The sequence below is a fragment of the Sorghum bicolor genome, chromosome 10, assembly GCF_000003195.3.
Source record: "Sorghum bicolor cultivar BTx623 chromosome 10, Sorghum_bicolor_NCBIv3, whole genome shotgun sequence".
NCBI lineage: Eukaryota > Viridiplantae > Streptophyta > Magnoliopsida > Poales > Poaceae > Sorghum > Sorghum bicolor.
This window is the reverse complement of record NC_012879.2, coordinates 16266339-16278770: the sequence shown is the minus strand read 5'-3', so window position 1 is coordinate 16278770 and position 12432 is coordinate 16266339. Positions and strand designations below refer to the sequence as shown.

General features: G+C 43.1%; 2 protein-coding genes across 11 annotated transcripts; one reads left to right on the top strand and one right to left on the bottom strand.

The window, feature by feature from the left end:
• Positions 1118–4293, top strand: LOC8072837 (putative RNA polymerase II subunit B1 CTD phosphatase RPAP2 homolog). 10 transcript variants are annotated; one of them, XM_021449108.1, is made up of 5 exons: positions 1118–2111; positions 3222–3239; positions 3424–3484; positions 3588–3727; positions 3809–4293. In XM_021449108.1, exon 1 carries the CDS (start codon positions 1333–1335, stop codon positions 2086–2088), a length of 756 nt encoding a protein of 251 aa, XP_021304783.1. In that variant the 5' UTR covers positions 1118–1332; the 3' UTR covers positions 2089–2111; positions 3222–3239; positions 3424–3484; positions 3588–3727; positions 3809–4293. The 10 variants fall into 10 exon arrangements, with proteins under 10 accessions (XP_021304783.1, XP_021304784.1, XP_021304779.1 ...); XM_021449109.1 differs by adding an exon at positions 2355–2382 and having other exon boundaries at positions 3424–3727; XM_021449104.1 differs by adding an exon at positions 2355–2382 and having other exon boundaries at positions 3222–3290; positions 3424–3727.
• LOC110431107 (cleavage and polyadenylation specificity factor subunit 4-like) lies at positions 11716–12195 on the bottom strand. The gene has a single exon (XM_021449809.1). The coding sequence runs from the start codon at positions 12193–12195 to the stop codon at positions 11716–11718; it is 480 nt and encodes a 159-aa protein (XP_021305484.1).

Sequence of the window (12432 nt, the reverse complement as noted above, 5' to 3'; positions counted from 1 at the left end):
TTTTAGAATTTGTTTGCCAACTGAACATCAATTGAGAGAGCTTATCGTAGTCATGAGTAGCGAATGGTTGGAGGAGTTAGAGCTTTCCTCTGATGTGATCCATTTGGACACACCTCCTATAACTATACGTTGTGCTTATGATTCTGATCAATTTGATGCTCTCTATAATCCTGTTGTGGGGATCAACATCATGTCTGAATCTTTTGCACTTAAATTATTTAAAAATTTGGTCTTAACCCCCACAACAAAGATCATAAAGGAATCTTCGGGGCGATTAGTCCCCAGTCTTGGAATTATTAATGTCCTACCCCTTATGGTAGAAGGCTCCATGGTTCATTTGAACTTCTATATTTTTGATACATGGGACTTCGACCTGTTGATAGGACAACCTTTTAGAAGACTCCTTTATGAAGGTCATACTGGAAAGCTACACATTTCTTTTGGAAAAACTTTTAAATTTCCAATAACAATTTCACACTCCTTAAATAATAAAGCCGAGTCATATCTTTTGCCTGATCCTACGGAGGAGGTAAAGGTCGCATCTCTAGAGCTTTTAGATGAACCAGACTTAGAAGACGAAGCTCCTTTCTTCATAGAAGAAGAAGCTGAACCTTCTGAACCTGAACCCTTAGATGAGTTTGAAGAAACACCTAGACCCCCCACAGAGCTTAAAACTTTACCACCCGGTCTTATCTATGCTTTCCTAAATAATAATCCAGAGTTTCCTGTGATCATTAGTGATAAACTCACTCAGGAGCAAACTCTACGATTGATGGCCATTCTTGAGAAACATCACTCAGTTTTCAGCTACTCACTCCAAGATCTTACAGGAATCAGTCCTATGATTTGTACCCATCGTATTCCGACAGATCCTTCCATTTCACCCACTACACCACAACCCTTAAATAGCATCTAACGTCTGTTGCTAAAATTTTAAATTAGCGTTGAACGGTGAGTCGCTAAAAGTTTTCCTCGGACCCTCAGTTGCTAAAATTGAATATTGCGATGGATGGTCCGTCGCTGTAGTTATTTAGCTTTTACTTTGGATCGTTCGTCGCTATATATTATAAACTGAATCAAATCATCCGTTGCTAAATTTTGGCCCATCTTTTCAGCTCACTTCCGCAAAATTTTGGCCCAAAACTCCTAACCCTAGCTAAGTGATCACACCAGACACACACGCATCTTCTCTGCTCCTGTTGCGCCTCCACGAGCCACCTCCGCATCTCGCCGCCTGCCCGCCTGCCCCTGCTGCTCGCCCATCCACCACCGGACGACCGGCCCTCGCCGCCCGCCAGCCCTCGAACCTCGACACCCACCGCGTGCCCCCGGATGTTCGCAACCACCGACCGCGCGGCCGCTCACCGGACATCGCCGCCTTCTGCGAACCTTCCCACGATGAGCTCCCCGGCCGCCGCGGCGGAGGCGCCGCGAACGGTGGCCTCAGTGGTGCTGCGCATCCAAATAGCGCTGCTGGACTGCGCCGCGGCGTCAAACGAGGCGCTCCTCCACGCGGCCGCCTCCGCGCTTCTCTCCCGCGCCGACTACGACGACGTCGTCACCGAGCGCACCATTGCCGATGCCTGCGGCAACCCCGCGTGCCCCGATCCTCTCCCCTCCTCCGGCGCCGCCGCCGCCGCCACGGTGCCACGCTTCCACATCGCCCTCAGCGAGCACCGCGTCTACGACCTCGAGGAGGCGCGCAAGTTCTGCTCCGACCGCTGCCTCGTCGCCTCCATGGCACTAGCCGCCTCGCTCCGGCATGACCGGCCCTATGGGGTCCCGCTCGACCGGCTCGCTGCGGTTGTCGCGCTCGTCGAGGGCGCCTCCGCCGCTGCCGGGGATGGGAGCGGGTTAGGGTTTCAGGGCGTGGATGGGAATGGGAAGATGAAGGACGAGGGAAGGAAGGTGGAGATCAAGGAGAAGGAGGTCACCGGGGCTGGGGAGGTTTCGCTGCAGGACTGGATTGGGCCCTCCGATGCCATTGAGGGTTATGTGCCACGCCGTGAGCGCAGTGCCCATGGGAATCGGCGTCTAGGCATTCAGGTTGTGTGTCTACCGCCGCCACCCCGCCACACAGGTGCCTAGGCTGTATGACCTCCACTCCGAAGGTAAACTAGCCACCTGAGCTCCTGAGTTGGCCATGTTTTTTGTTCGATGTGCAGTGGATGTGCAAGATCTATTTTCGTCCTCTTTTGTTGGGGAAAATTGTTTTCAGCCTCAAACTTGCTAGCACAGGATCACGTATGGCTCGAATACATGTGAATCTCATGTACAAATATATGCTATTATATTGCTACTGTAATCAGCGCACAGATGTGTTGTTGTATAATTGTTCTCTCATTTTGGTTCAGGGAAAGAAAAATAAATTGTCAAGATCTGGTAAATATCTACAATGCAATATTAACCATAGAATGGTGCTCAAATCCTAAATGTATGTGCGAAGGTTTCATTGTATGTTTTGGTTAGCACTTTAACAATGCTAATACACAGCAGTTGCTCTCTCCCTGGCGGAATATTCAAAAAAGCCTCTGACTGCATTTGGTGCAGAAACTTTGAAGCACAGTAACAGGAGCTTGATGCTTGACTTGTATCAATTTCACTTGTGTCATATATGTTTTACACACTCATATCCCCCCATCAAATGTGTTTATTATTGATCATTATTCCAGAGTGTAATGAATAGTATTTTCATGAAATGTAATGAACTCGAAGTAACTTGGTTTGAATCCACTTTATTTTAAATTTGCTTCATTGGTTTGGATGTTTCTTTAGTCTAGTTTAACCCTCTTAGACTTGTTTGCAGCTCATAGAATTAGCCCTCAGCCCCCTTCCAATCCCCATCTGCTTATGGATCCCCATCTAGCATTATTCTGATTTCTAGTCTTGTTTCTAGAGAAGGACCCAGACCATGCTGCTATCGTAATATTTTGGTGCACACAGACTTGAAAGAAAAAATATACACCTTTCACTTCATTGGTTGCTCAAAATTTCATATCTGCGGAAGCTCGTAGGAACATTTGTAAACTGAAAGTACTATATTAGAGACTAGAAGAATTTATTCTAAACTATGGTATATTTATTTCTCTTTCAGTCTAAGGGTGGTTTGCATTGCTGTGAATATCTGTTATTTCAAGTCAAAAACCTACTGTTTAGACCCTGAACCAATTCTGTGCATTGCTGTTTTTTAAAAAAAATATAATTCATGACTACTTTTGTAGGTGTGAGCTGCTTTGAAGGTTAAGGCATCAGTCATCATTTGCTTCACCTATTCTGAAGGGGGCTGCAATGTGCGTGTGTGTGTGTGTATATATATATATATATATATATATATATACACACACACAAATGAATATTGGTTATACAGGGCTGCCAGGTGATCTTATTTAGTATTTACAAATGTTCTTGTTTTCACTTCTACAGCTACGGGAATCGAGAGAGAAGCAGATCCAGTTTCTGTGCCATAGCTACAAACTCAGAAAAGGTGTTGTTTAGATATTTTTTACAAGAAATTCAGAGGTCCTATGAACCTGCAGTTACCTATCCGTCCTATGAAGTAGCATCTTTCTTTACCTATGAACTTGTAGGTTCTATGATAACGTTCGCTAACGGTGAAGTTATTTTAGATGTTGTAATCTGACATGAAGCATTAGCGTCACGCCCTTATGCTGAAATCAAGACTATAGGGGATGCTTTAAAGATGCCGCTTGCTTGGCCATTTAATCGGGTAATGTTTACTTGATTCTATTCTCTTTTTTTATATGGAGTGAGCAATATCTACAGTTTCTAACTATGATACTTGTGACAGCCGAAGGCCTGCTATCAGCAACCAAGATCACACGGAGTTGTTGGTTTTTCTCAAAGATCTTCTCAAGGTGCTGCAGGATCATCTTAGATACGCTAAGTGGTGCTAGCTTGTTGGCAGGAAGGGTGCTAGGAGTAAACTTGAATGCTTTTAGACTACATGCTATCTTATGGTGAACTAGATGCTATCTTTAAATATTTTTAGACTACAACCTGGTAGTTTAAGTTTTTGGACTTGAACATGATGGTCATAATGTTAGATCACTTTTAGATGATGACTTAGCTAGATTATGCATTTAGCTACTATATATATGCATGCTTGTATGTTGGCTTTATGTCAAGAAGCTTAAGCTAGTGATATAATTATATATGTACTCATTGATATGGATGAATGAGAGTATGATTTATCTGCCCATTTGTGTATGTCATTCAATATTGTATTGGTTCTGAACGTGAGTTTTAAATATATGTGGATTATTTTTTTACCTATTTAATTGGTCTCGATGGACTGGCCGTTGCTAAAAGTTATTACTGTGATGGACTATCCGTTGCTAAAACTGCAAACAGCCTGTCCGTTGCTGGATTACGAGGCGATAGACGGTCCGTCGCTAAAGATAAAGTCTGTCGCTATATACATACAACGACGGCTTCAACAGCAACTGCTAGGGTCCGTTGCTATAACTTTTAGCAACAGACCGTCTATTGCTATACATCACTTACAACAACTTTAAGTCAGTCGCTGATTAAAGGTTGTGGTGTAGTGACCTTCTCGAGAGCCCCAACGTAGACTAAACAACGCGATGAGAGAGGTAGTTCAAAAGGAAGTTATAAAGTTGCTGCATGCAGGAATTATATATCCTATGCCGCATAGTGAGTGGGTGAGCCCAGTTCAAGTTGTGCCTAAAAAGGGAGGCATGACTGTCGTTATGAATGAAAAGAATGAGCTAATTGCGCAACGCACCGTCACAGGGTGGCGGATGTGCATAGACTATAGAAAACTAAACAAAGCCACGAGAAAGGATCATTTTTCTTTACCTTTCATAGATGAGATGCTAGAGCGATTAGCGAACCATTCGTTCTTGTGTTTCTTAGATAGATATTCAGGGTATCACCAGATCCCGATCTATCCCGATGATCAAAGCAAAACCACATTTACATACCCATACGGAACTTATGCTTACCGTAGAATGTCTTTTGGGTTATGTAATGCACCAGCCTCTTTTCAAAGATGTATGATGTCTATATTTTCCGATATGATTGAAGAGATTATGGAAGTTTTCATGGATGATTTCTCTGCTTATGGAAAAACTTTTGATAATTGTCTTGAAAACTTAGACAAGGTTTTGCAAAGATGTGAAGAAAAGCACTTAGTCCTTAATTGGGAAAAACGTCATTTCATGGTTAGGGAAGGAATAGTGCTGGGACACCTAGTGTCTGAAAGAGGTATTGAGGTAGAAAAAGCTAAAATTGAAGTAATTGAACAACTACCTCCACCTGTGAATATAAAGGGAATTCGAAGCTTTCTTGGCCATGCTGGTTTTTATCGCAGGTTCATAAAAGATTTTTCATTTATTGCTAGACCACTTACTATTTTGCTAGCCAAGGATGCTCCTTTCGAATTTGATGATGCATGCCTAACATCTTTCAATTTATTAAAGAATGCACTCATCTCTGCACCAATCATTCAACCCCCTGATTGGTCGTTGCCTTTTGAAATTATGTTTGATGCTAGTGATTATGCTGTGGGGGCAGTTTTGGGACAAACTAAAAATAAGAAGCATCATGCAATTACTTATGCGAGTAAAACTTTGACAGGAGCTCAACTTAATTATGCAACCACTGAAAAAGAGCTTCTGGCTGTTGTTTTTGCCATTGATAAATTTAGATCTTATTTAGTTGGAGCTAAAATAATTGTTTACACTGATCATGTTGCACTAAAATACCTGCTCACTAAAAAAGATGCTAAACCTCGCCTGATTAGATGGATCTTATTACTTCAAGAATTTGACTTAGAAATAAAAGATAAAAAGGGAGTAGAAAATTCTGTTGCTGATCACTTGTCTAGAATGTATTTTAAGAATCCATAGGAAACCCCCATCAATGATTCACTCCGGGACGACATGCTCTACGGGATTAACAGGTCTGACCCCTAGTATGCAGATATTGTTAATTTTATGGTTTCAGGGTATGTACCACCAAGAGCAAACAAGAAGAAGCTTATTCAAGAGAGTCGTTCACATATATGTGATGAGCCATACCTCTTCCGAGTATGCTCTGATGGCTTACTCAGGAGATGTGTGACCACTGAGGAAGGATGGAAGATTATCGACAGATGTCATTCATCACCATATGGAGGTCATTATGGAGCATTCCGTACACATTCAAAGATCTGGCACTGTGGATTCTACTGGTCCACAATGTATGAAGACACGAAGGAAAATATCAGAAGATGTGGGCCATGTCAAAGGCACGGAAACATAAACACAAGGGATGCCATGCCACTCACCAACAACCTTTAGATTGAGCTCTTTGATGTCTGGGGAATAGACTACATGGGTCCATTCCCAGCATCAAAGAAGTCTGAGTTCATCTTGGTGGCAGTTGACTACGTCTCCAAGTGGGTAGAGGTACTACCTTGCAAGCATGCCGACGACATCAGTTCAAAGAGGATGTTTGAAGAAGTTATATTTCCAAGATTTGGAGTCCCCGAGTAGTGATAAGTGATGGAGGAGCACACTTCATTGACAAACGCTTCAAGCAATATCTATCAAAACATGGAATCCGTCACAACGTCGCTACCCCCTACCATCCTCAGACAAGTGGCCAAGCAGAGACTTCTAACAAGCAGATCAAGAATATTCTGCAGAAAACAGTCAATGAGATGGGACGGCATCGAAAGACAAGTTACCCGACGCACTCTGGGCATACCGGACAGCATACAAGACCCCAATTGGAATGTCCCCATACAAATTGGTGTACGGGAAGACTTGCCACCTACATGTTGAACTAGAATTCAAAGCACACTGAGCCATAAGGAGATGGAATACGGACCTAGATGTCGCTGGAGATCATAGAAGAATGCAACTATCAGAATTGGAATAATGGCGAGAGAAAGCATATCACAATTCAAAGATCTATAAAGAAAGAGTCAAAAGGTGGCATGATAAGTGGATCAAGAAGAAGGAGTTCACATCGGAGATAAGGTATTACTTTTTAATTCTAGGGTGAGCCTTTTCGGGCATGGAAAACTCTAGAGTAAATGGGAAGGACCATTCAAGGTAATCAATTCATCATCCCACGGAGCTATCACACTTCAAAATGACGAAGGTACGTTATTCAAGGTAAATGGTAAACGTCTTAAATTATTTTTAGAGCCCAATAAAGAATTAGGAGAGATAGACATGATCCATTTCTACCTTCCCAAAGAGATTTAGAGCCCGACCTCTTTAATCTGACGTTTTTGGGCATATATATTTTCTGAATAAAGTCTGCATCTACAAGCACGCTCGAGGAAGCAGGCCCACAAATGGACCAGACACAGGGTGGGCGCCCTGATGATGAGGGCGGGCGCCCAGCCCCTGTCCCCTCTCAGTCTCGATTTCCTCCGTCGCGGTAAACACATTTATGGTAAACCAAATACAGATGGAAAGTTTCGCACGCACGGCGGCGGAAGTAGCCCGAACAAACCCTAGAGGCACTTTTTGACCTCTATATAAACAGACCCCTCACGTCCGTTTTCAAACACCAATTCATGCAAGCCTTCTCTCCTTCTTCAATTAGAGCTTGCTTAGTTCCTCGCTGCTCCAGTGGTCGAAGAGTTCCACGACGATTGGGAAGTCGTCCCCTACGACCTCAACAAGAAGCCCAAGGAAGACCCGGACGCCCACGCTCTCGTCCCGGCCAACACAGAGTGGCAGCTAGAAGCCATGCCATTACGCCAGCGCAGCTCCACCTAATCCTACCATGCTCAACCAGTTCTCACCGCACTGCCGCAGCCCCTACTTCTCAAGGGACCGTCAGCCAAGAAGGAGGCCACCGTCAAGGTGCCAGCCGGCACAAGGATCCTTCCACCCAGACCCAATGAGAGGGTCGTTGGAGTCAAGACGAACCGGAGCGGCGAGATCAGCAGCATCCGCTACACTACGGAGGAAGAGAGGCCTTACTTTGAGGGGATTAGAGCAGCCAAAGTCCGTTTCATCCCTCCAAAGGCTGCCCCCAAGCACGCTCTCAATGCTCTCGAGACACCTCCTAAGCGTCGCAAGACTATAGTAGATATTGATGAGGACGTTCGTAGGCTAGATAGGATCATCATAGAGCTCCAGTCCTCGGTTAACTCTATCACTAGGCAGCTCTCTAACCAGAACACCATTATCTTTAAATTCGGTTTAGATCTATTATTAGCTTCAGTTCATTGCTAGTCATTTGTAATAAATGCCTCAAGATTAATAAAGATTATTATTATTATTGTGTCTTGTGTGTCTCTACTTTATTTTTATGCATGAAAGCAGAAAACAAGTATGGAGGAGATCCCTCGGCATGCCAAACACACTTCGACCACACCACTCCATGATTCAGGTACATACTCTGCACACTTTACACATACATCTTGGATTATGCAGAATATTGTCTCCGACATGATAAATTAAAAAGATTAAAATGTTTCTAATCATGATTAATCTCACTCTGTGATATTTCCTGAAAATCTGAAATTATTAAAAAAATCATTTTAAAACCCTATGTTACTTAAAGTCATTGTGGAATGTGAGATGGTAGAGTATGAGTATCTTATTTTTGATATAATTGTTGCTTGGAGAATTTATTCAAAAATTCTAGCTACCATCCTCAGTGTTTTATATGCCTGATAAACCTAAAAATATTAATATGATAATTATAAAAGCTATCTGCTCTGTATTGAGTTTGTTCAAAATGAGTTAGACCCTTGTTGCGAGATTTATCATGATCCTAAGATCAAGACATCTATTCAGAAAGATTCACTCTTCCAAAGTATTGTTGCGTTAGAGGCATGGGCTATGCAAAAATAAGGATATTTCAAGGAAATAAAATGGAGCAAGTGCTCGATAACCTCGCAGAAAAAATGGACATGTGTCCGGCAGTAGAATTAGGGGTACCTCGGTATCCACCTGAAAAAAAAGAGAAAAGAAAGAAAATGATAGCCCATGGTCCCTCTAATAAGCAATATGCCAGTAAGAGTTGACAAGTTTTTAATTTCCAAAGTCTTTGATCTAAGAGTATGACATTCCTCTCCTCGGATCCCGTTTTGATCAGGCAATAAATACAAGGTAATTATGCTTGAGATTTTTTGCAAATAAAAATAGCCTCAGTGAGATATACAAAAGATAATGATTGACCTGAGAGAACCTATGAGGATAAAGGTATGCTAAATTTCTTTTCAAAAAAACATACAAAAACTCCAAGTAACAGGATTGAGAAGAAAGGATCTCTACTCTTGACCATATATTTCCGTGACTACGGTACACAGTTAATTTTTATAATACCCTGCAGGTATGAAGAGAATGCTTTACAATGTTTTAACCCCAGATATTTTTCTTAACCATCCTTTTCTCGAGGACGAGTAAAAGCCTAAGTATGGGGGTATTTGTTGACGGTTCTTAAGTACCACTTTTAATTATCAAATAAACAAGAGAAAGGACCAATATGCAAACAACACCTAGAATTAGGGTTTGATCTGACAGAATTCCACGAGTTTTGTTGTTTATCTATTTCTGCAAGGGGGTTATCAGGAAATAAGGAAGAAAGGCCCACATGTCGGGATTACATAGAGATATTAACACACCGTGCAATTTTCTACCATCTAGAAGACTCTAGAAGCCACAGGAACGAACGGGAAGGCGATCGGGCCCGGGGGCAGGGCTCCCGCCCTCCCCCTAGGGCGCCCGCCTTGGTGTTGTGGCCAATCATGTTCAACTTCGCGGATCGTGCTCCACCGACCTAAAGGATCAAGGATAACTGTTCAATCAATGTCGGTTTGATCCGACGGCCCACGTTCACCTAAGAGGACTATATAAGCAGACCCCCTAGCCCCTGGAGGAGAACAAGTTCATCATAGAGTTGAGAGGTGCCCTCGAAGGATAACCTTTCCTCTACATAGACTTAGGGCTTAGCTTCCAATGTGAGAGTAGACTAGATCTACTAGATTGAGAGAGATAGAGTGGAGGTGTAGATCGGAGGAAGCCCGGTCTGTCGGTGTCTACTCCGAGGTTGTACCTGCGGGATCAAGTTCTCCTAACCCAAAGCTTGTTCCTAGGATTCTTCGGTACTTCAACTTCTAAATTCTAGTAAGTTCTTGTTTTATTGTTCTTTGGTTTATGAGTTTACTTTGATCTCTTCGCTTAGAGTTTAGAGTAATCATCTCTAGCGTAGACGTGGTGTTTGGGCTAGGATACTCATAGATATCCCCTGACTAGCTGGACCGTGGTAGTAAAGAGGAATGTGACATTTCTGAGTTACCTTTGCAAACCATATCCCGTTAGTAGGATCAATAGGGTTTATAGGTGCGGGTTGAACATCCTCTGTGGTGTCTAGATTCCATGAGCCTCTCCAATAGAATAGTAGATTATCTTTACCAAGGTTAGAATGAGATTATGGTTGTAGTCTTCTCTATACATCACTCACATCGAGAAACATTCTTTGTAGCCTAAAGGTTAGTATTAATAGTCCGGGGTAGTTCGTGATAGTGATAGCTCCATTGATTCTTATATAGTCTCCCTCTCGTGTATTGGGCTGGCAGAGCAACATTATTACAGGAGAGTGATTGCGATGTTTCTCATATTCCTTGATAATATCACTATGCATGGGTGTAGTCCTGTCTCGCAATGATTGCTAAGTACAATTGCACTAACTATGATATGCTAGACTGTATAGTTAAGAATAACTTAGGAAATATTCATGTAGTTCGTCCTAATTACATGCTAATGACTTGCTAGAATATCTAATTGAGGTGCTTATCATATTTAATATGTGGCTAAGTTATGCTGATCAGATTAATTATCTTTGTCACTATTCATTACTTTATATATCCTTTATGACACTTATCCCTGTATGAAAGAGATATATAAATGTTCTCAATTATACATGCAATGATAGATACTCAATCTTATATTCCATTCTATAATCAACATTGATGATTACTAATCCCTTCCCAGTGGTAAAAATATAAATAACGATACCTGGAATACTTCCCGGTTAAAATGCTACATCGGTATTAATCTGTGCGCTTGCAGATCCCATTTGTTATTTATTTAGATGAGCAATTGCATATTTCAATACCGTGTCTCTTATGTCATGCTGGGGATGACAACTTGGCTTAAGTGGCATGAGGGATAGGTTTGGCATTTTTGGCGCCGTTATCAGAATTAGAAAACTAAGTCGGTAATGACGTTAAGAATACCCAACATTCCCAAATATCAACAGTGGCATACCTAGCAACTCGTCTGGGAACACATCTGGGAACTCGCCCACCACCTGGTCTTCTTGATTATCACCACTCAACTGATTCACTGTAGCAGTCGACTAAGGTTGCACTGCCACATCCACACTTATTCTGTCCCCACCTGGTGATGTCACCACAACAGACTTCTCCTAACACTGAATTACTGCTTCATCCAATCCATTCCAAGTATGAGGTCAATTCCCATGGTTCTTAACACAATAGGTTTCACCTTGAAATCTACCCCCCTTAAGGATATACTAGTGGAGGGGCTCCAGTAATTAGCTGGCATGTTGCCTCCAGTGAATTTACTAGCATAGAATTTTTCAGTGCACAAAGTGGGATGCTATGCACTCTAACAAATGGTTGGGAGATGAAAGAATGTGAAGCACCAGAATCAAACAGTACTGTAGCGGGGATGGAGTTGATGTTGAACATACCCATCATAACTTTAGGAGCTTCCTGTGCTGTGTGTTAGTGGACACATGGTTCACTCTTCCAGAGAACGGAGGTCGAGCAAGCCTCTGATTGCTGTTCTGGTTTTGCTGGGCTGGTGGATTCTGCTTCTTGGGGCACTGGTATGCATAGTGTCCCACCTCTCCGCAGCGGTAGCAGGCATTAGGGTTGCCACTGGGTGCTGCACTCTTGCCAGGAGCATTGTTGGGCACTCCTTGACGTGGTGCTTGGTTGCTGGCCTGTTGTTGGGGGCGCTGCTGACTCTTATTTCCATACTGCTGCTGGGGACGTTGTTGGTTCTGGTGGCTGTACTGCTGGTGATACTGAGGACGCTGTGGGAACTGATCACGGTTCCACTGATTCGGTGGTCCTTGATTGCGCTGAGGGAATCCCTGCTGAGGATACACACGTGGGCGAGTGTTGCTGCCCAACGGCTGCCCTTGGAGCTTTCTCTTCTTTGTGTCCATCTCCTTGCGCTTGTTGTCGATGACAATAGCGCGGTTCACCAATTCTTGGAAACAAGGCTAGGTGTTGCTTATCAGCTGCAGCTGCAGTCCATCATACAAACCCTTCAGGAAGAGGCGCTGCTTGTCAGAGACCCTAGCCACCTCATATGGAGCATATCGTGACAGTTGTGCAAACTTGTCACGATACTCACTGACTGACATCGATCCCTGCTTGAGAGACCGGAACTCTTCTGCTTT